The sequence below is a fragment of the Piliocolobus tephrosceles genome, chromosome 17 (genome assembly GCF_002776525.5).
Source record: "Piliocolobus tephrosceles isolate RC106 chromosome 17, ASM277652v3, whole genome shotgun sequence".
Lineage (NCBI taxonomy): Eukaryota > Metazoa > Chordata > Mammalia > Primates > Cercopithecidae > Piliocolobus > Piliocolobus tephrosceles.
Window position 1 is genome coordinate 10528648 of NC_045450.1, and position 22679 is coordinate 10551326.

Below are 22679 nucleotides of genomic sequence, written 5' to 3' on the forward strand. Positions count from 1 at the left end.
GTGTGTGTGCGTGTGTGTGTGCGTGTGTGTGTGCGTGTGTGTGTGCGTGTGTGCGTGTGTAAACAACTTTTGAAAATGTAAAAACTGTTCTTAGCTCCCAGGCCAAACAAAAACAGGCCTTGGACTGAATTTGGCCAGTGGTTCGCCAACCCGTTTTAAAGAAAAATAAGTGAACAATCCCATGTGGAGGATGCGGAAAAGCAGCCACAGAGCACAGCAAGCCCTCCCAGCTGGCCTTGCACACTGGCGACAGCGGGGGCTTGCAGAGCACAGGGAAGGAGGGCTATTCCCAGGGCCAAAGGTTAGTGTGACAGAATAACAGATGAGATGGAAGGGAGTACCGATGGTGTTCTGTGGTTAAGGCAGCGGCTTTAGAGTTGGTCACATCGAGACTGGAATCCTGCCGCCGTCATTCGCTCCTGGCTATGTGGCCTTGGGTAACTTAACTACTCTGTGCCTCAGTTTCCCCATCTTAAATGGGGCCTATGGTCCCTGCCTGATGGGGCTCTGAAATCACCTATGTAAAGGACTTAGACCCATGCCTCACAGTTAAGTAAATCGTGCCTTCTACTGGTATTTTTGCTGCTTTTATGATGAATATGGATATTGTGATTGAGCGTGGTGAAAATCTGGGACCCAGGGAGTAGACTCCTTTGCTCCCTAACAGGATTGTCAGATTTGGCAAACAAACCCAAACAAACACAAAGACAGATGCCCAGTAAATGAAAATCCAATAGACAACCAACAATTTTTAGGCGAGGCATGGTGGCTCGTCCTCCTCCTTTAGGCTGAGGCAGGCAGATCTCTTGAGCCCACGAGTTCGAGACCAGCCTGGGCAACAATGGTGAAACTCCATCTCTACAAAAATTATACAAATTAGCTGGGCATGGTGGTGAGTGCCTGTAGTCCCAGCTATCTGAGAGGCCGAGATGGGGAGATCACTTGAGCCCAGGAGGTCAAGGCTGCAGTGAGCTGTGATCGCACCACTGCACTCCAGCCTGGGTGACAGAGTGAGACCCTATCTCAAAAAACAAACAAACAAAAAACTAAACCCTCCCCCTCATCAACAAAACCAAATAATTTTTAGCATAAGTATGTCCCATGTTATATTAACATTTGGGCCATAGTCATACTAAAAAAAAGTACTTATTGTTTAATCTGAAATCTCCAATTTAACCGGGTATACTGTATTTTATCAGGCAACTGGGATCCCAAAGTATCTATTCCATCGGTTCTATGAAGAAAAACAGAACCGTTCACTTCATAATGAAAAACAGTGGTCAGCATGTTTTTGACTGGAATTTTCTGTATTTCAAAGCCTTTTCATATATTTTAGCTTATTGAAGAGGTGGGCACAGCAAGGGTATCGTTATTACTTCTGTTCTACAGCTGAGGATGTTGAAATTGACCTGCCCAGTGCGAGGCTACACAGCTTGTCTAGGAACAGAAGCCAGATCTCAGATTTCTGTTTGCTTGTTTTTGAGACAGGGTCTCACTCTGTCACCCAGGGTGGAGTGCAGTGGCGTGATCTCGGCTCAGAAAACGCAACCTCCGCCTCCTGGGTTCAAGCAATTCTCTTGCTTTGGCCTCCTCAGTAGCTAGGATTATAGGCGTGCACCACCACGCCCAGCTAATTTTTGTATTTTTAGTAGAGACAGTGTTTTGCCATATTGACCAGGCTGGTCTCAAACTCCCGACCTCAAGTGATCCATCCGCCTCTGCCTCCCAAAGTGCTGGGATTACAGGCATGAGCTACTGCGCCTGGCCAGATCTCGGATTTCTTACTGCTGGACCGGGAAAAGGGACTGGAGAGTAAATCATGGTCTCTGAGACCATTCAGAGGCAAGTCTTGGATAAAAAACAAGGGAAGAGAAAATTCTAGATGAGAGCTGAAGCTGGAGAAAAGATGAGGAAGGGAAACTCGGCTGTGCCAAGAGACAGAGAAGAGAAGGCACGAGGTCCAACTCAGCTGGAGTTGGTCTCCCTCCAGCCTCCAGCTTCTCCACACCCCGGACATCTCCAGCTTGTGCTGTCCTCCGCTCCAGCACACACTGAGCAAACGCGGCCAGGCCCACCGGAGTATGCAGCGAGTGGAGGAGAGGGTGCGGAGTCGGGGAACCCGAAAGCCTCACTCCTGAACGTTCTTTCCTCCCTCAGTGCTTCTCAGTCAGCTTCCTTCATTCACACTCACCTTGAAAGCTGTCATTGATTACTGTACAATTCGTGTTGTTGGTACATATTCTCCAGACATCTGCAAAAAACTCATCTCCTACCCACCAGGCCTGTAACACAAAATGGAAACAGAGAGACAGGCTGTCCGTTAATGATGCAAACACGGACTCCTAACTAGGCACGAGGCATGGTGGGCTTCTGGGCTTCTCAAACTGCAGTACATTTGAGAATTCCTAGGGAGCTTATTCTAATGCAGACTGACTCAGGAGGTCTGGGGTGGGGCCTGGGATTCTGCATTTCTTTCTTTTTTATTTATTTTTTTGAGACAGGGTCTTGCTCTGTCGCCCAGGCTGGAGGGCAGTGGCACAGACTTGGCTCACTGCAGCCTCCATCTCTTGGGCTCAAGCAATCCTCCCACCTCAGCCTCCTGAGTACCTGGGACTACAGGTGCACATCACCACGCCTGACTAACTTTTGTATTTTGTGTAGAGCCAGGGTTGACCATGTTGTCAGGCTAGTCTTGAACTCCTGACCTCAGGTGATTCGCCCACCTCAGCCTCCCACAGTGCTAGGATTACAAGCATGAGCCACTGTGCCCAGCCAGGATTCTACATTTCTTTTTTTTTTTTTCTTTTTTTGGTTTTTTTGAGATGGAGTTTCACTCTTGTTGCCCAGGCTGGAGTGCAGTACATGATCTCGGCTCACTGCAGCCCTCCCATACCGAGTTCGAGCGATTCTCCTGCCTCAACCTCCTGAGTAGCTAGGATTTAGAGCCATGCACCACCACACCTGGCTAATTTTGTATTTTTAGCAGAGACAGGGTTTTGCCATGTTGGTCAGGCTGGTCTCAAGGTCCTGACCTCAGGTGATCCAGCTGCCTCGGCCTCCCAAAGTGCTGGAATTGCAGGCGTGAGCCACCACGCCCGGCCGGGATTCTACATTTTTTTTTTTTTTTTTTTTTTTTGAGACGGAGTCTCGCTCTTTCTCCCAGGCTGGACTGCAGTGGCTGGATCTCAGCTCACTGCAAGCTCCGCCTCCCGGGTTTACACCATTCTCCTGCCTCAGCCTCCCAAGTAGCTGGGACTACAGGCGCCCACCACCTCGCCCGGCTAATTTTTTTGTATTTTTTAGTAGAGACGGGGTTTCACCGTGTTAGCCAGGATGGTCTCGATCTCCTGACCTCGTGATCCGCCCGTCTCGGCCTCCCAAAGTGCTGGGATTACAGGCTTGAGCCACCGCGCCCGGCCGGGATTCTACATTTCTAATCGGCTCCAGGTGATGCCCTGCTACTGTGTCCCAAAGGATAAGAGGTGGTCCAGGCCCTCAGAGAGTATGGGAGAAAAGATGAGGCTGAGTTGGTGGAAATATTAGCAGACAGGGCTGGGCACGGTGGCTCATGCCTGTAATTTCAGCACTTTGGGAGGCCGAGGTGGGAGGATTGCTTGTGCCCAGGAGTTTGAGACCAGCCGGGGCAACTCATCTCTACAAAAAAATACAAAAAAATTAATCAGGGGTGGCGGTGCATGACTGTAGTCCCAGCTACTCAGGAGCCGGAGGTGGGAGGATCGCTTGAGCCTGGGCAGTAGAGGCTGCAGTGAGCCGTGATCGCAACACTACGCTCCAGCCTGGGTGACAAAGAGAGAGACCCTGTCACAAACAAACAAACACTGCAATGGATGGGATGACCAGACAAGATTCTCCTGTCTTCAGCCCAAAGCATTCATTTCCCTCTGTGCTTTGGTGGCTGCTGTCCTTCACCTACTGCCCAAGATGGCCTTCCTTCTACCTCCCAGCTGCCAAGTACAATTCCAAATGCGTAATGAATACCCTCAGACTCAATGATGGACAAAAAGTCCATCTGCATCTTCTCAGTATGTGCCACGATAATATACATGCCCTGGGGGTGCTAGATACGATTCACTAAGGCTGATGGTTTCCTGCCCCTAATGTCTGTCTATCCTTTTCACTAAGTCTGGGGCCTTTTCAGGATCCCAAAGGACTAGATGGGAAGAAACAGAAAAAACATTCTAAAAGAACATTCGGTCCCACTGATTTCACAGTGAGCTCCTGGAATGGTGGGTCCAAATACTATAATCCGGGGTTCCCCAACCCATGGGCCATGGACTGGTACCTGTCTGTGGCCTGTTAGGAACCAGGCCATGCAGTAGGAGGTGAGCAGCCAGTGAAGGAAGCTTTATCTGTATTTACAGCTGCTCCCCATCGCTCACATTACTGCCTGAGCTCTGCCTCCTGTCAGGTCACCAGGGACATTACATTCTTATAGGAGTGTCAACGTTATTGTGAACGGTGCATGCCAGGGATCTAGGCTGCACGCTCCTTATGAGACTCTAATGCCTGATGATCTGTCACTGTCTCCCATCACCCCCAGATGGGACTGTCTAGTCCAGGAAAACAAGCTCAGGCTCCCCCTGATTCCACATTATGACGAGTTATATAATTACTCCATTATATATTACAACGTAATAATAATAAAGTACATAATAGGTGTAATGCACTTGAATCTTTCTGAAACCATCCCCCTGCAATGCTCCCTCCCCGATCTGTGGAAAAATTGTCTTCCATGAAACCGCTCCCTGGTGCCAAAAAGGTTGGGGATCACTGCCATACTCCATAGCATCAATGTGGTCCCTACCCAGGCCACTCACAGCAGCTCAGCAAGAAGCTCCAGAACCCAAATGCGATGATTGCGCTCATCTCCCCTGACAGGCTCTAGGACCAGGAGCCTCTGGAATGGCTCAAATCCTGGCTCTGCTGCTTACTGCACTGTAAACTCTGCCAAGTGCCCAAACGGCCCTGAGGCTCAGCTCCTTCACCTGTAACCCAGTGCAAGGAGAGGTTGGTGCCCTACCTGGTACAGCTGGGATGGAGATCACATGAGATGACATGCATAAAAGGGCCATAGTGATCGCTAAGTGACAGATGTCATCGTTTATGTTATTATTGTCATGATGATTCAACAGAAGCCGTATGTGTAGGCAGAGTTGGTGGCCACTCGTATGGTGTACTTTTTGGCTTTCTGAGCAATGTGTCTGCCCTTTAATTATCTCTGCAGTCTAAAATGAGCAGGATGGACGCCAGGTCTTTGGATCGGTGTATAAGCCAGAGAGAAGCTCTGTTAAGAAGCTTCCCTAATGTCACTCCCTGCTTGGGGGGATATTAATCTATGCCAACAGGTTATTTATCCAATATATTCCTGCCATAGGGCTGCAAGCTGGATACTAAAGGAAAACGTTAAATTTTTCTTAGGGGCATAGGTAGAGTCTGGAAAGTTCCATGCATGAGCTCTGCTGGGGAGGACACGGCCGGGTGGGCTAGCAACAGGGGACCCTGGTTGATAAAGAGGTGTCAGGGGTTGGGGGCAGAGGCCACCTGGGATAGGTCACCTGGAGGATCTAGGGCAGTGGTCCTCAACAGAGGGTGATTTTGTTCTCCATGGGACATTTGACAATGTCTGAAGATATTTTGGATTGTCATAACCAGGGGTGGGGGTGCTACTGCATCTAGCGAGTAAGGCCAGACATATTGCGGAACTTCCTACAATGCACAGGGAGGCCCCCATAACAAAGGATTATCCAGCCCAAAATGACAATAGTGGCAAGGTTGAGAACTCTGATCTAGAGAAAAACAGAAGTCACACAACATCCTCAAAGGGCTTCCTAGAGACCAGCTCTATGAAAGAATCACAGATAGGAGGACAAACGTCCCTGCCTGCCAGGACCTGCCCCCAAAACCCGAACCTTCACATGTAGGCCAAGAGTCCTCAGCCCTTGGGTCAGAAGATGGGTGTGCCTTCGCAGGGAGGACAACCCCAAACTATGGTTGAACCTTGGCAGGTTCAACGTTGAGAACCTTGGCAGGGTTCTCAACCTGTGATATGGTTTGGCTGTGTCCCCACCCAAATCTTGAATTGTAGTTCCCATAATTCCCCCATGTCATGGCAGGGACCCGGTGGGAGGTAACTGAATCATGGGGCGAGTTTTTCCCGTACTGTTCTCGTGGTAGTGATGGGACTCACGAGATCTGAATGAGACTCACGAGATCTGATGGATTTATAAAGGGCAGTTGCCCTGCACACGCTCTCTTGCCTGTCGCCATGTAAGACGTGTCTTTGCTCCTCCTTTGCCTTCTGCAGACAGTTCCCCAGACATGTGGAATTGTGAGTCCATTAGACCTTGTTTTCTTTATAAATTACCCAGTCTCTGGTATGCCTTTATTAGCAGCATGAGAACAGACCAATATAACCCACTTCTATTGACTCCAGGACCCAGGGTTCTGAGTGAGTGGAAGGAAAGGAAACTTACATTGTCGATGGTGGCAATGAACAGCAAGGCTGCAGACGTGATGTGGAAGGCGATGATGAAAGCAAGAAGCACCAACATTTTCACAGAGCAGGGCGAGGCGAGGGGTCACGTTTAAAGCCCAGAGTGGGATATGCTGAAGGGGTTAAGAAAGAGAAATTCAAAATCTGTCAATGACAAAACAAAATTACAATAAAAAATAAGCACCTTTTAGCTGGGTGTGGTGGCTCAGGCCTATAATCCTGGAACTTTGGGAGAAGGCAGGAAGATAGCTTGAGCCCAGGCGATTGAGACCAGCTGGGGAAACATAGTAGCCACTGTCTCTAAAAACAATAAAAGAAAATTAGCTGGGCCTGATAGTCATACCTGCAGGCCCAGCTACTTAGGAGGCTGAGGCAGGAAGATTGCTTGAGCCTAGAAGGCTGAGGATGCAGTGAGCCATAATTGCACCACTGCACTCCAGCCTGGGCAACCAAGCAAGGCTCTGTCTCTTAAAAAGAAAAGGCAACATTTCATGGGGTCTTGGAAAAGCAAAAACAGTGCTCCCCATCTTTACTCGCCTGGAGACTTTACTGGACAAAAGTCTGGCATGAGAGGGGCTGTCTGCTGTTGCATTCACATGCCAAATATTCCTTGTGGAGGAGGAGGGTGAGGACTCATTAGAATCCCTAATTCAGAAAAGCATCACGCCTCTTCAGCAGGAAGGAGTGGCTCTGTATGTGGTAAGATGCTGTTCCTGATTTCCCACGCCCAGAAGCTCATTGAGGATTCCTGATCAGAGCCCCTGCTTCATAATAAAGAAAAAGTGATCACAATACAGAAATATTTCCTAATGATCTGACCATTTATAAAATTAATACCCAGCTGGGCATGGTGGCTTATGCCTGTAATCTCACCACTTTGGGAGGCCAAGGCAAGAGGATGTTAATTAAGCCCAGGAGTTTGAGACCAGCTTGGGCAACAGAGCAAAACTCCATCTCTACAAAACATTTGAAAAACTAGCCTAGTGTTGGGGCATGTGCCTGTGGTCCCAGCTACTTGGTAAACTAAGGCAGAAGGATTGCTTGAGCCCAGGGGGTGCAATAAACCGTGATCTCACCACTGCACACTAGCCTAGGTGACACAGCAAGATCCCATCTCAAAAAAATAAAAATAGGCCAGGCGCGGTGGCTCAAGCCTGTAATCCCAGCACTTTGGGAGGCCAAGACGGGTGGATCACGAGGTCAGGAGATCGAGACCATCCTGGCTAACACGGTGAAACCCCGTCTCTACTAAAAAGCACAAAAAACTAGCCAGGCGTGATGGCAGGCACCTGTAGTCCCAGCTACTCAGGAGGCTGAGGCAGGAGAATGGCATAAACCCGGGAGGCAGAGCTTGCAGTGAGCTGAGATCTGGCCACTGCACTCCAGCCTGGGTGACAGAGCGAGACTCCATCTCAAAAAATAAAATTAAATTAAATTAAAAATAAAACAAAATAAATACTCACTCAGAAACCATTCTTCTTAATATATATTCCCATTTGAACAACACTGGACCCCCAAAAAATACAACATGTGGCAGACAGCTGCCATTTAATTTTTCCCTCTCTGATCACACAGGAAGACTACATTTCCTGGACTCCCTTGCAGCTAGCGGGGGAACTCGTGGCTAATAGGCCAGAACTGCATGGCATGGCCATTTCCAGGCTGATGAAGAGGAGAGCAGGTACTCATGACTAATTCTAACCAATGGGCCAGAACTGCATGACATGGCCATTTTCAGGATGATGCAGAGGAGAGCAGGTATGAGTTTTCCACGCTCCCTCTCCCTAAGGAAGTAGCTGGGGATGGTGCAGCCATAGTAGGTTGAAACCTCACATCTTGGACAGATATCATGATTGGGGAATTAATAAGCCTCTTAATGTTAAACCACTGAGATTTCAGGGTAATGCTTTACTTTGGTAGGACAGTTTGAATGATATACAAAGGAAGCAACTGCAAAGTGAAACTGCAAGTCTTACAACAGAACTACAGTTGTCCAAAGTTGATGAAAATGTCACGGGAGATCAGATGAAAATCCACTGAGGGCATGAATACATGAGGACTTGTCTGAGCTGGACAAGTTCCCAATAAATGAGGAAAAAGCATTCAAAAGAATGCTTTAACTATCAAACAATTAAAAGTCACACTGGGGAAAATTGATAAAATCTTTGAGTATATTATAACCATCATCTTGGTCAACAAAACTCAAATGTCAAGAGAAGATGTCACATCAAATGATCTAGCTGGAAGATGCAACCTCCTAATATCAACACTTGGTTCATTCTTCTTTTATTCCAATAACTTGTGACCAGTTACTAAATTTTTTGGAAAAAAATTAATTTGTAGTTTCATGTTTTGAAGCACAGTGCAAATCAGACCTTCTGTTCACTGGGATGAAATTGTAGCCCCAGTTTTAAATGGATTAATGCACGCCCACACACACTCTCTCTCTGTCTCTCTCTCTCTGTCTTTTTCTGCACCACTTGAGAGTAAGTTGCCTAAACCATTTAACTAAGTGCTTTAGTGTGTGTTTCTGAAAAACAAGGACATTTTCTTTCTTTTCTTTTTTTCTTTCCTTTTTTTTTGAGACAGAGTCTCACTCTGTCGCCCAGGCTGAAGTACAGTAGCGCGATCTCAGCTCACTGCAACTTCCGCCTCCCAGGTTCAAGTGAGTCTCCTGCCTCAGCCTCCTGAGTAGCCATCCATATTGTGGCATGTGTGGGAACGTATTTTGAGATATTGTAAAGATCCTATCTCTCATGAAACTTTCACTCTGAGTTTAAGCATTCACTGATATTTCTGAAATAGGACTTTTTTTGTTTTGTTTTTGAGACAGTCTTGCTCTGTTGCCCAGGCTGGAGTGCAGTGGCACAATCTTGACTCACTGCAACCTCTGCCTCCCGGGTTCAAGTGATGCTCCTGCTTTAGCCTCCTCAGCAGCTGGGACTACAGGCACATGCTACTACACCCGGCTAATTTTTGTATTTTAGTAGAGATGGAGTTTCACCACGTTGGCCAGGCTGGTCTCGAACCCTTCACCTCAGGTGATCTGCCCGCCTCGGTCTCCCAAAGCGCTGGGATTACAGACGTGAACCACCAGACCCAGCCCGAAATAGGATCATTTTAAAAGGCGTTTTTCTGGCACTAACTATTCCCCCTCCTCTAGTGGACATGCACTGACTGCACAAACCCTCTACCTTTTCACTGCCAGCTCTCCTCTCCAACCATGCTCATTCTCACCCCCATTAACCCCTCACGGAATGGAACAAGGCTCCTGGGCTCATACAGGGTCCACTCCTTGAGACCCAGGATGCATTAACAATGAGCCAGGAGCTGTATGGCTGCAGAACTCAGTCTGAGAGGTCCTGGCTGTGAGTCTGTGCATCAACAATTAGAAGGACCCAATGAACCAGCTTAGAGATTCTTCTAATTCTTTCAAAGAGGACAAATTCCCCTTTGTTTAGGCCTGCATCATTCTTAGCTGCCATCATATGATGCTGCCTCCAAAATGATGCATTCTTTTTTTTTTTTTTTCTTTTAAATAGATGCATTTCTGACCCTGGGGGGAAAAAGGGCTCATGTACCATGCTGAATGCCCTGTTACTTTAACATCAGCAGGAATGCCCAAATGCCAACTTCACCAGGGCCATTAACTCCAGGGTGATAATAGCTTCATATGCTGTTCAGCTCAGATGACACAAATGCATATGGACATGTAACTAAAACTTTCTAGAAAAAAATGGTTTTAACCCATTCTTTCCCAAAGGATGGAACTAAAATGTTATAAGGCATGGTTTTGGATAGGGCATTAAGCAACACTGAACCACATAGCGAAAAAGTCCCCATTCCAATCCTTCTGAGTTCACCAAGGAAAAGACCCAGTTTGTTGCTAGTCAGTCTCCAATACTTGCTAATTTCTTTTTAACAAAAAGAGAAAGCAGATCTTTGGTTAGAACATATTTGTAGCTAGAATTTAATAACATCATTTTGAGTTTATTGTATTTATTTGTAACGTTCTTTTTATAAGAAATAAACACCACTTATAGTAGTGATATAAAGTATCATTTTAAAACCAAGTTATTGAAGCTTTAAAAGTGAACAATTCAGGGAAAATGTTATGTAAGTAAAAGGACAAGTGGTCCTCAGTGTCAGCAGAAATCCTCAGGGTGGTTGTCAAATGCTGCTATCTGGGAGGTACTGCTTTAAGCTCTGGGAATGGTTTCAGTTGGACATTTCAGACATCAGGAACAAGCTTCTACAGAGAAAGGGATACGTTTTTATGAGAAGTCAAGTAAGGTTTCAAGTACAGTGTAAGGGAAATGGCGGCTAGAGTTTGGTTTGAACCATCAGGCACTCTGAAAAATAACAAGAGAAGTAAAGGTCTCCTATGACATCTGGAATTCAGATCTCCAGTAAAAACCAAAATGGGGTAGCTCAATTTTAGAACTTGTGAACCCAGGACATTGCTGGTGACTTCACCCGAGGCTTTGGAGGAAGTTATTCACGAGTAGCGGAAATCCCCCGAATGTTTAAGAGGGAATAAAAATAACTCTTTACTCCTGCATCTCTATACCAAAATAAGTCTCCCTTCTGCGCCACTATTCCCGACGCTAGTCAGCCCCTGCCCTCTGAGAGGCAACCACGCTTCTCGGTTTCCTGTGCCTCCTTCCAGAGATATTTACTGGGAAAACACTTATCCTTCACGGCACGTTTCCGTGTGGCAGGAGCTGTACCAGAGTAACACTCCCGGCCTCTTGTCCCGCCCCTCACTTACCCCTTCACACCTGATTGGAGGAAGCGCCACCGTTCGCTTTCTGGATTGGTGGAGCGCATTTATTCAGGCCCCAGTGCAGTGCTTTGTCCTCGACCTCACCTCCTCCTGGCATGGCTGCTCCCACCTCGCCCCAGTCAACTTTCTTTGGCTGGAGAGGCCAAGGGGCTAGTAGGGAACAGGAGTGTGGAGCTGGGAGCTCCAGCAAACTCCTTTGGCCACAAGTCTAAGCCCCATCCTCCAACCTAGCTTTTCTAATAATATCCCTCAGAGAACATTCTTTCCCTGTGCCTACGAATACACCTCATTCCTTGAATGGCTGCCTGGTGTTCCGTTGTGCGGCTACACCACAACTTACTTAACTAGTTTCCTGTTGGTAGCCATTTAGGTTGCTCCCAGACTTTCTGCTGCTCCATACGGCACTGTCAACCAACATCCTTACACTTATTTCTTTCACTTTGCATTAATATATTTAAAGATAGATTCCTAGTAGTGAAGGCGTTGAATCAAAGAGTATGTGCATTGATTTTACTTGTAATTTAAACAATTTAATTTACTGCCATGTATACTGGACACTGTTCATACTGTGTCAGCCCTGATCTTCACAGGGTCTTCAGAGAGTATCGAAACCTTTTTTTTTTTTTTTTTTTTCTGGGTGGCGTCTCGCTCTGTCACCCAGGCTGGAGTGCAGTGATGCGATATCAGCTCACTGCAACCTCCACCTCCTGAGTTCAAGCGATTCTCCTGCCTCGGCCTCCTGAGTAGCTGGGATTACAGGAGTGCACCACCATGTGCAGCTAATTTTTGTATTTTTAGTAGAGACAGGGTTTCACTATGTTGGCCAGGCTGGTCTCGAACTCCTAACCTCAGGTGATCCACCAGCTTTGGCCTCCCAGAGCGCTAGGATTACAGGCGTCAGTCACCGTGCCCGACCAAGCATTGGACCAACTCTTACGCATTTATGTGAGTGGGTGGAGAAGCCTTGATGTTATGTCTTTGACTCCTGACATAAGTTGCCCCCAAGAAATATAATTCTGGTCCCTAGAGACCAGCTTCCCTAGGGCTTTTCCAAGTGGTGCTATCTCCTTGCCATCACACACACCCATGTTGTATCCTACCCTCTTTGATGATACGAAAGAACAAACAGCTCCCGGGGCTGTGTGTCGGATGAAGGCTGGTCCACTAAGCCTAAGGTGGCATCAGAATTAATCCTTGCCTTTCACAAAAAGTTATTTTCCCTTTGAAAAGTGTAATAGTAAATACGGATCCATCTCCTTCCCCTACCGCAGCCCAACCCCTATGCCCGCCCTTGTGCCTGCAGGCTTCAGTGCTCTGCTGCTTTAGGGGAACTAGTCTTGGTTCCCGGAACACGGTTCCCTGGAGCAGTCTCTCCGTTTTACCCTCAGCTGGCTCTCTGGCATTGTCTGGGTCTTAATTCAAACATCACTTCCCCAGAAAAGCGCCCCTGAGCATACCATGTAAAGTAACCACGCCCCCTCCAGCATAATTTAGCCCATCCCCCTAGTTTATTTTCTTTGGAGTATTTGCATGGTCTGAAAGCATCTTATTTGTTCAGTTGTTTATTATCTCCCCCCCTCTGACAGCTATTTGCTATCATTGTCCAGTTCTAGAAATGTAGAGCTGTGAAGGCCCTTAGAAAACTCAAAGCCCTATTGTCCAGGGACATTAACAGAAACCAAGGAGGGCCAAGACTTGCTCCATCTCACAGCAAAGCAGGAACAAGGTCAGGACTAGACCAGGGTCTCCTGGCTACTACTCCAATCACCCTATCTCAGTGGGAGACCCCTCAGAAGCCCCATGACAATCTTTCAAGAGTCAATGATGTTCCCCAAAAGCCTCTGCCACTTTGAAGCATAACTTTCGCTGTGGAATACAAACTGCTTTTTTCCTTCTTCAATTTCTTCAGGGGCCAAGCAGAACATTCCAAAAGGCCACTTGAGTTTTGGCATTTACCCAACTGAAGGTAGGAGACTGCACTAGATGAAATGTTCAAGTTTCTATGTAGAAATCAAAGTCCTATGATTCGTAGAACTTCTCTTTTAAAAATGTTTTGATCTACATAAAATGATGATTTTTTTAAAGAAGATAACAGAACCAAAAGGCATATGGTGAAAAAACAGTCTTCTGTCATACCCCTGTCCTACAACCTGGAAGCGGTCACTTTTTTTTTTTGAGATGGAGTTTTGGTTTTTCTTCCCAGGCTGGAGTGCAATGGAGCGATCTCAGCTCACCACAACCTCTGCCTCCCGAGTCCAAGTGATTCTCATGCCTCGGCCTCCCGAGTAGCTGGGATTACACGCATGCACCACCACACCAGGCTAATTCTGTATTTTTAGTGGAGACGGGGTTTCTCCATTTGGTCAGGCTAGTCTTGAACTCCCTATCTCAGGGGATCCTCCCACCTCAGTCTCCCAAAGTGCTGAGATTACAGGCATAAGCCACCACACCTGGTCAAAGCAATCACTTTTAATCTTTGCAGGTGTTTCTACTCTACTTCCCATCTCCATATTTCCAAACAATATTCATGAACTTCTGTTTCCTGGTTAACTTAATTATTCACGTCCTGCTCAGGGAAAGCTTTCTCTTTTCCACCATAATTTGCCCCCCATCTCCCTTCTTCCACCATCTCAATACAGTCTACACTTAGATCAATAATTTGTCATTTACATGATTGCTATATAAATATTGTACTCTACAGAGCCAAATAGTGTACTATGATTGCACTTTTCCTTGAAAAACTCCTTTTCCCCTAGCATTTCTAGTTTCCTTCCTTCTTTTCTTCCTTCCGTCTTTCCTTCCACTCTGTGGTTCCACCTATTTTCCATATTGCTTCAGTTCCTTCCATTTTTTTTTTTTTTTTTAATAATTTCAAGTCTTCTGTTGCAGAACCCCAAATGCAACAAATGTATGGTTTTGGTTACAAGCCTGTGGTTGGCCTGATTCTTTGCAGTGCACTTTCTTTTTTTTTTGAGACGGAGTCTCGCTCTGTCACCCAGGCTGGAGTGCAGTGGCGTGATCTCAGCTCACTGCAAGCTCCGTCTCCCGGGTTCATGCCATTCTCCTGCCTCAGCCTCCGGAGTAGCTGGGACTACAGGCGCCCGCCACCTCGCCCGGCTAGTTTTTGTGTATTTTTTAGTAGAGATGGGGTTTCACCCTGTTAGCCAGGATGGTCTCGATCTCCTGACCGTCTCGGCCTCCCAAAGTGCTGAGATTACAGGCTTGAGCCACCGCGCCCGACCGCAGTGCACTTTCTCCAGCCAGTATCTCTCCTGACTCAGCCCTTCCCTGCTGCCTGCCAGGTGCAGCCTCAGCAACTGCTGCTGTCACAGGACAACTAGGACAAGCAATCCACGTGTGGCACTTTTCAGGGAAGACAGCAAATTCGCTTCTAACTGTGGGCAGGACACAGGGGTTCAACATAACCCCAAGATGAGTAGGCGATAAGGCAGATCCCTGGGGAAGGGGTGCCCATAGGGGTCATGCCACATGAAAACGAGATTCTTCATGATTAAACGTCAAGCTTCAGCTTACACAACACATCTTGCACCGGGTTTTCATGTCAACCTTATGATGCTGGCAGAACAAGGTATCATTATCCCCATTTTACAGATAAGAAACCAAGGCTCCTAATGGCTCTGGGTGATTTGCCAAAATTCACAGGACTGGAACTCACTAGTTTTCCAGTTCCAAATACAGGGCATTTTTCTACGACTCTCTTTCCTACTCACATGCTTAGGGCCTGGTGAAAACCACGCAGCAGCCTAACCAAGATCAGGAGAGAGGGCGCAAGGCAGTGTCAAATCATCTCTGTGTCCACTGAGCTTTGTACCAGACAGGAGGAATCTGTCAAGGTAGCCTCTCTCTGCACTGGCCCATTCGCTAAGGTTGAGGGATGACTGGGCTAATTAAGAGAGGGCCTGAATAAGAACCATGCTTTAGGCTGGGTGCAGTGGCTCATGCCTATAATCCCAGCACTTTGGGGGGCCAAGGTGGGCGGATCGCTTGAGGCCAGGAGTTCGAGACCAGCCTGGCCAACATGGCGAAATCCTGTCTCTACTAAAAATACAAATATTATCCAGGCATGGTGGCAGGTGCCTATCATCCCAGCTACTCGTGAGGCTGAGGCATGAGAATGGCCTGAACCCGGGATGCAGAAGTTGCACTGAGCCGAGATCCCACTGCTGCACTCTCCCGCCTGAGTGATAGAGTGAGACTCCGTCTCAAAAAAAAAACCCAGAAAGCAAACAAACAAAAAAAAACATGCTTTAGGCTGCATAGGGTTGGCTGCATTTTTCATCCTGTTAGCTCACTGGCCAAACTGAAGCGCTTGCTGTCTTTATTGATCTAACTTTGAGACTGGTTTGGATTATGGATAAAGTTTTTCCTTGATATCTAAAAGGAACTAAGCACATGTGGTAGAATGGGTTCAATTCTGTTTTCGAAATTAATTTCTAAATGAATCACTTTTTCTGAGTATCCAGAAACTCGGTGAGGTAGATCTCACTGAGTACACTAAATGGCCTGGATGCCCCAACCTTGATTCGATGCATTGTAGGTACCATGGTAAGCTGTCTTCACATTCAAGGCCTGAATACTCCCCAAAAATACGCATAAAAATAATCACATAAAATAATTCAGAACACAGGGAAGTACAACTTCAGACTTAAATTTCTTTTTAAAGGAAAAAGAACCCATAACCACGGTAGAAGAACAGCAAATGGGTTTTTCAAGCTGCAACAAGCATCCTCCGGGCATCAGAACTGGAGAGAGTGGGGCTGTGGAGGAGGAACAAGAGGGACGAGAAAGGGGTGAGACACTGGGAAGTGTGGGTGGTGTTATGGAAATTCTGCACACAAAGTGGAACATTTGTGGCTCAGTGAGTTTCAAGTTTTTTTTTTTTTTTAAATAGGATCTCTCTCTCTCGCCCAGGCTGGAGTACAGTGGCTCAAACATTGCTCACGGCAACCTCGAACTCTTGGGCTCAAGCGATCCTCCTGCCTTAGCCACCCCAGCAGCTGGGACTACAGCTGTGCACCACCATGCCTGCCTAATTTCATTTTTTGTAGAAATGGAGTCTTGCTGTGTTGCCCAGGCTGGTCTCAAACTCCTGGCCTCAAGCCATCCTCCCACCTTGGCCTCCCAAAGTGCTGGGATCACAGGCATGAGCCACGGTGCCCAGCTGGAGTTTCAAGTTCTATAGTTTGACAGGAAGAAGGACAGTGCTCCCAGAAATGTCCATCCTGACCCCAGATAACAAAGAGAATTATCCTCACTGTTTCCTAAGTAGAGGTGCCATCCTGCTATGCCTTAGTCCAATGTTTGCTTCAAGTGTGTGTGTGTGTCGCACGTCTAGCTCCGGGTGTGGAGAAACACAAACAACCTTCTGAAGGCTCACTGGCCCTTCCTCTTCCAGAAGCAACATTTGGTTTGCTGTTGCTCGTGGGAAGTCACCATGAGGGTCTCGTGGATAAATAAAAGTCTGTGGGATCTGCCCACGGACAGGGTAAGGGTCCACTCCTGTCCTCTTCTTCATAACAACACAAATCTCCACCCCTGAGCCCCAGCCCCTGCCTGCTGTTGCCAAAGGAAGTCACTTTGGCACATGCTCCCTTACGTGCCAGGGAACAAGATTCAGAGAGCCCAGCTGGCTTCCCGTGGAGGGAGAACGTGCTGTTAAGATGACCACTCCGTCCGCCCAACTCCATTCCCACCCTCGGGAGTTCTTCCTACTATTTAAACCACAGCCGATTCCCAGCCTGAGTTGGAGCCTTTTCCCGGAACTGTAGGCAAGAGGACAATCCCGAGGTGTGGAACCTTTCCATACAGACCTGAGATGTTTGCCGTCTGGAGGTCCGAGGCAATCTCCCAACTCAGAAGTGTTCCACCCACAGCTCCTGCTCCAACGGCCAGGAAGGCTCTGGCCCAGAACCCTGGGGAGGGCCAGGCTGGAGAGCAGTCACCCAGGCCACCCTGCAATGACTCCCAGGCCTGCTCCGGGGCTGGTGGTTCAACCCCAGGCTGGCCAGAACCCAGGCCCCTCCTACTGCCCAGAGCACTCCGAGGGGACGGTGGCTTTGGCCTCTGTTTTCAGGAAGGCAAAGGTCAGCCCAGCCTTCTGCCCTAGTATCTGGACACCAGCCAGCCAGGAACATTCAGGCGTCCGAGATGTTATGAGGAAGGAGGAAGCCCATTTACCCTGGGCCGCCCAGCTCCATGCTCACTGTGGCTGCAGCTCTGGGCACAAAGTCAGCATTTGGCTCTCTCCGGAAATGGCAACAGGCGGGACACTGGAATTTGGCAGTGCCCCAGGGCAGAAGCCACTGAGGATTATTCTGTCTGCACAGCCCTGGGTCTTCCAATCTCTTGGAATAACAACAACCACAATTGCAACAATAATGATAGCCAACATTTGTTGCCTAGTGTGTCCCAGGCACAGTTCCAAGCCCTTTTGCCTGGATTAATTTATTCATTATTCACCAAAACACTATGATGAAGGTGTTTTAATTAGCCTTGCTTTATTTTTATTTTTTTGAGACAGAGTCTCGCTGTGTTGCCCGGGCTGGAGTGCCGTGGTGCCATCTCAGCCACTGTAACCTTCATCTTCCAGGTTCAAGCAATTCTCCTGCCTCAGCCTCCCAAGTAGCTGGGATTACAGGCACCTGCCACCATGCCTGGCTAATTTTTGTACTTTTAGTAGAGACAGAGTATCACCATGTTGCCCAGGCAGGTCTTGAACTCCTGACCTCATGTGATCTGCCTGCCTCGGCCTCCCAAAGTGCTGGGCTTACAGACATGAGCTGCCGTGCTCAGCAGCCTTGTTGTACAGGTAAAGAAAATAGGCCGGGCGTGGTGGCTCAAGCCTGTAAGCCCAGCACTTTGGGAGGCCGAGACGGGCGGATTAGGAGATCAGGAGATCGAGACCATCCTGGCTAACACGGTGAAACCCCGTCTCTACTAAAAAATACAAAACTAGCTGGGCGAGGTGGCGGGTGCCTGTAGTCCCAGCTACTCGGGAGGCTGAGGCAGGAGAATGGCATAAACCTGGGAGGCAGAGCTTGCATTGAGCTGAGATCCGGCCACTGCACTCCAGCCTGGGCGACAGAGCGAGACTCCGTCTCGAAAAAAAAAAAAAAAAGAAAAAGAAAAAGAAAATAAGGCCTAGAGAGGTTAGACAACTTCCCCAATGTCACACAGCTAGTAAAAGCTGGAGCTGGCATCTGAACCCAAGCAGCCTGGCACCAGACAAACCATTATGTAGCCCACTTTAATCTGAATTTCCCTTCCCTTTTGGGGTCCTGTTACTTTAAGAGCTGATCAGGGATCTAGCCAAAGTCCTAGGCCCACACACGTAGCTTCAGATGCTGGCCACTGCTAAGTTGTTCCTCCAGGTCCCACATCCTGGGAACATGCTTTGCAAAGCACACTGGGGACAAGGGAAGCAGAGAACACAAGTCATCCCCAAGTCCTCCAGGCTGACGGCTCTTCCCACCACTGCATGCAGGGCAGATACCTGTCAGTGAGGGGACAGTCCTGTCAGAAGGACGGGCAAGGACTACGATCCACTTTGTGGGTGAGAAATCAAAGTTAAGGAGTTTGTTCACATCATCCACTTTGCAGGTGGCAGAGCCAGAGCCTGCCTTCTGATCCCAGCCTTCTGATCACTGCCCCATTGCCCGTTCTTTAAAAATGGAGCAGTTATTCACCCAGCATTTATTGAGCACCTTGTATGTACTGGGCATGAGTAAGGCATGCTCTGTGTGCCCTGGGACTTCTGGGTCCCTAAAGGGCAAGGGTGTATAAACGGACGGACATGACGTGATGGCACGCGATGGGAGACACTTGTGCTGGGGTGGGAGCAGCATCAGAAGTTTCATGGAAAAAGTGACACCTGAGCTGGGTCTCTAACGATGGGCAGAGTGGCGGGGAGAGGGTGTCACAGGCAAGGAGTTCGGGATACCCCACGGTGCAGAGTGGCACACTTCGGAGGAGAGCATGTGCTGGTCGGGTCCCCAAGATGGACCAGGACTCTCCACTGAGCAAGAAGTTTAAGGGCCTTGGAGACCACACGAAGGAGAGAAGGAGAGCGAATGTTATCCTGGAGGCCATGGGGTCTGGGGAAGCTTTGTAAGCAGAAAGGCATGATCTAATTCTAGAAGAAAACCATTCACAGTCAGAAGGATGGAGTAGCAGGAGGCAAATGTGGGGAAGCTGTTGCAGCAGGCCTGTTGAGAAATGATGAGGGTAGCAAATGAGGTGGGAACAGAGGGGCGGGCAGAAGGGAGGGAGCAGAGAGTGCTTCCAGAAGCAGAAGCAACAGGACTTGATGATGGGCTGGGGGACGGTGCAAGGATTCTAGTGCCATGATCTGCACTAGGACGGGGAGCAGAAGGAGCATGTTTGAAGGATGAGAGAAACCGTTCATTTTGTTTTAGAAATTGGTGACATGGTAGAAATGTGTTCAGGTGGTTGGAAATATAGTCAGGACTGTCACTCAGGAGAAAATGGGCTGGAAACAGGAATGCTGGTGTCATGGGTACACAGATGGCAGACAAAGCCACTGGTAATCCTGCCCAGGAAGATGAGAAATCCTGCCCAGGGAGAAAGCATTAAGGGAGAAGAAAGGATGGAAGAGAGAAAGCCAGAGAAGGAGACGGAGGAGTGGGCACAGAGGTGGGAGGACAACCAAGAGCACATGGCGGGACCGTGAAGCCAAGAGAGAAAAGACTAGAAAAATAGGACAAGGAGGGAGAATTAGCTCATTGGCCGACTCGGCAATCACAATTTAGGGAAGTGAACTAAAGCCTTTTATTTTTCTCCCTGTAGCATCTCCCAGGGCCTGATATTACCCTATAGTTGTTTACTTGGATATTACGTATCTGCCTGCTACAGTGTCAGGGGCCTGGCATGTTTTTGCAGGACAGTATTCCCAGCACTTAGAACACATCTTCCTTATAGATGGTGCTCAGTGAATATGTGTTGAATGAATGACTAAAGGAGTCAGATTTCAAGGAGCTAAAGGGCTAGTAACAAGTCAAAACATAAAGCTAGATTTTTCTTTAAAATCTGGCAATAAAAGGAGAAAAAAAGGTTTATCCAGGGCCTGCAGTCTCTTCTCACAGAGGAAACTCCAGGCACACATGGCTTCATGGGTGAATTCTGCCAAACACTTAATGCACAATAATACCAATTCTAAACAAACTGTTCCAAGAAATTGAAGGGAAGGGGACACCCCCAACTCATTCTGTGAAGCCAGCATTGCCTTGATTCCAAAACCAGACAAAGACATTACACAAGAAAGGGAAAGACAGACCAATAGCCCACATGTGCACAAGTGAAAAAAATTTAAACAAAATTTTAGCAGATCAAATCTTCCCATCAAGAGGTGTAATCTATTTCTCCACCTGCTGACGACCAGCTGGCCTTGTGATTTTTTTTTTTATCAATAAAAGGTGGCAGAAGTGTGACATTGTGCCAATTCTGAGCCAAAGCCTCAAGAAGCCTCATGCATGTCCTCTTTTTCTCTCTCTGCCCAGTAACTGTGTAAACGAGGCCAGGCTGTTCTGCTGGAAGGTAAGATACCACTTGGAAGACAGACAAGTGAAGGACACTTTGGTGAAGGACACCATAGACCAGCCAGCCCCCAGCTGACCACAGACACATGAATAAGCCCGGCTGAGATCAGAAAAACCACCCGGCTGAGCTCAGCCCAAATTCCCCACCTGCAGAATCATGAACAAAATCAATATTTTCTATTTTAAGCCATTACATTCTGGGGTGGTTTGTTACCCAGCAAGAGCTAACTGATAGAGTGGAGATGCTGCTTTATTAGATTCAGAGTTCCTCAAGGACAGAAACCATGACTCACTGACCTTCCCCTGTGCCCAAGGTTGCTCAGCAAATACTTGTTAAATGTTTGCTAGTTTGTGCAGCTTTCACAGAGCAGCTAATAACTGCCATCCTGCCAATGACTGCTGCCTGACCCTGTCAATTAAAGAGCTCACTGCTGGCTGCTGTCATCCAAGGAGCTCCTATAATTACACCACCCAGTAAAACCACACTGCAGCCCAGAGAGGGTTAATGATATACCTACAGGCACACAGCATGTCAGCGTGAGAGTTAGGTTGATGTGGATTACACTGCTCGGGGTGAGGCAGGTATCAAATATAAGGTGTTCCCCAGCCTCACACCCATTAGTTTAGGACTATTCTTTCCTTCACAGAGCACCTTGTCTTGGTGACTTCAAGTAATCCCCAGGCCCATCAGTCACTCTTGGTTTAACACTTCTTCCTTTCTTCTTTTTTTTTGAGACGGAGTCTCACTCTGTCACCCAGGCTGGAGTGCAGTGGCACAATCTTAGCTCACTGCAACCTCTGTCTCCTGCATTCAAGCGATTTTCCTGCCTCAGTCTCCCAAGTAGCTGGAACTACAGGCATGCACTACCACATCCAGCTAATTTTTGTATTTTCAGTAGAGATGCAGTTTCACCATGTTGGCCAGGCTGTTCTAAAACTCCTGACCTCAAATGATCCACCCGCCTTGGTCTCCCAAAGTGCTGGGATTATAGGCATGAACCCAGCCATTTTTTCCTCTTTCATAAGTGACAAGATGTATCATTTTTATAGATGGATCTTTGCTGGCAATAAAGACTGTGCATCACTGTCAACAACTCAGCCAGGCCCAAGGAGTCTCAAGACTAGGAAACCAGGGCCTCACCTGGTTAACCAGGAAGTTAACATAGGAAGGACCCACAGGGTAGAACACGAACAGGAAGTAATTTGAGTGAAATGAGGTAACAGCACAGACTTACGCCAGACTGACTGGACTGTAGACTAGCAACTTAACCACTCAGTGTCCCTATTTCTCCTCTTATCTCTAAAGTGGGGATGACATTGGTATCCCTACTCCCTGAACTGTTGGAAGATAATGAAGTGAAAGTAGTTAGAACAGCATCTGGCACGTAGCAAATGCTATGAAGTGTTACTGACACAGGGCAGGCGAGCCCCCAGATTGGGGCTTCACCCAGAAGGGTTCTTGGCTTCACCCAGGAAAGAATTCAAGGGTGAACCAGTGGTGTTAGCAACTTTTATTAAAGTGGCAGTGTACAACAGCAGCAGAGGGACTGCTCCCTGGGGAGCAGGGCTACCTCATAGGCAGTATGCCTGGAGGTAGTTCACCACTCTTAAGTATATGCCAATTAGGGGGTGGGTAATGCATAAATGTCTAGGAAAAATGAGGCATCAGGCAGTTGCCATGGAAACGTGCAGTCACTTCTGCGTGGACATGTCTCATGGTGGCCGGGTGCAGTGGCTCATGCCTGTAATCCCAAAACTTTGTCAGGTTGAGGTGGGTGGATCACCTGAGGTCAGGAGTTTGAGA

General features: G+C 47.8%; 1 protein-coding gene across 1 annotated transcript in view; it reads right to left on the reverse strand.

Annotated features, from left to right (window-relative positions):
* EMP2 (epithelial membrane protein 2) overlaps positions 1–22679 on the reverse strand; it is a 53963-nt gene that overhangs the window by 12960 nt on the left and 18324 nt on the right. Inside the window, exons 2-3 of the mRNA XM_023231134.2 lie at positions 6495–6627; positions 2192–2282 (exon numbers count right to left, since the gene is read on the reverse strand). Of these exons, the coding sequence (XP_023086902.1) occupies positions 2192–2282; positions 6495–6572 (169 nt within the window). The 5' untranslated portion in view covers positions 6573–6627. The remainder of the gene's footprint in view (positions 1–2191; positions 2283–6494; positions 6628–22679) is intronic.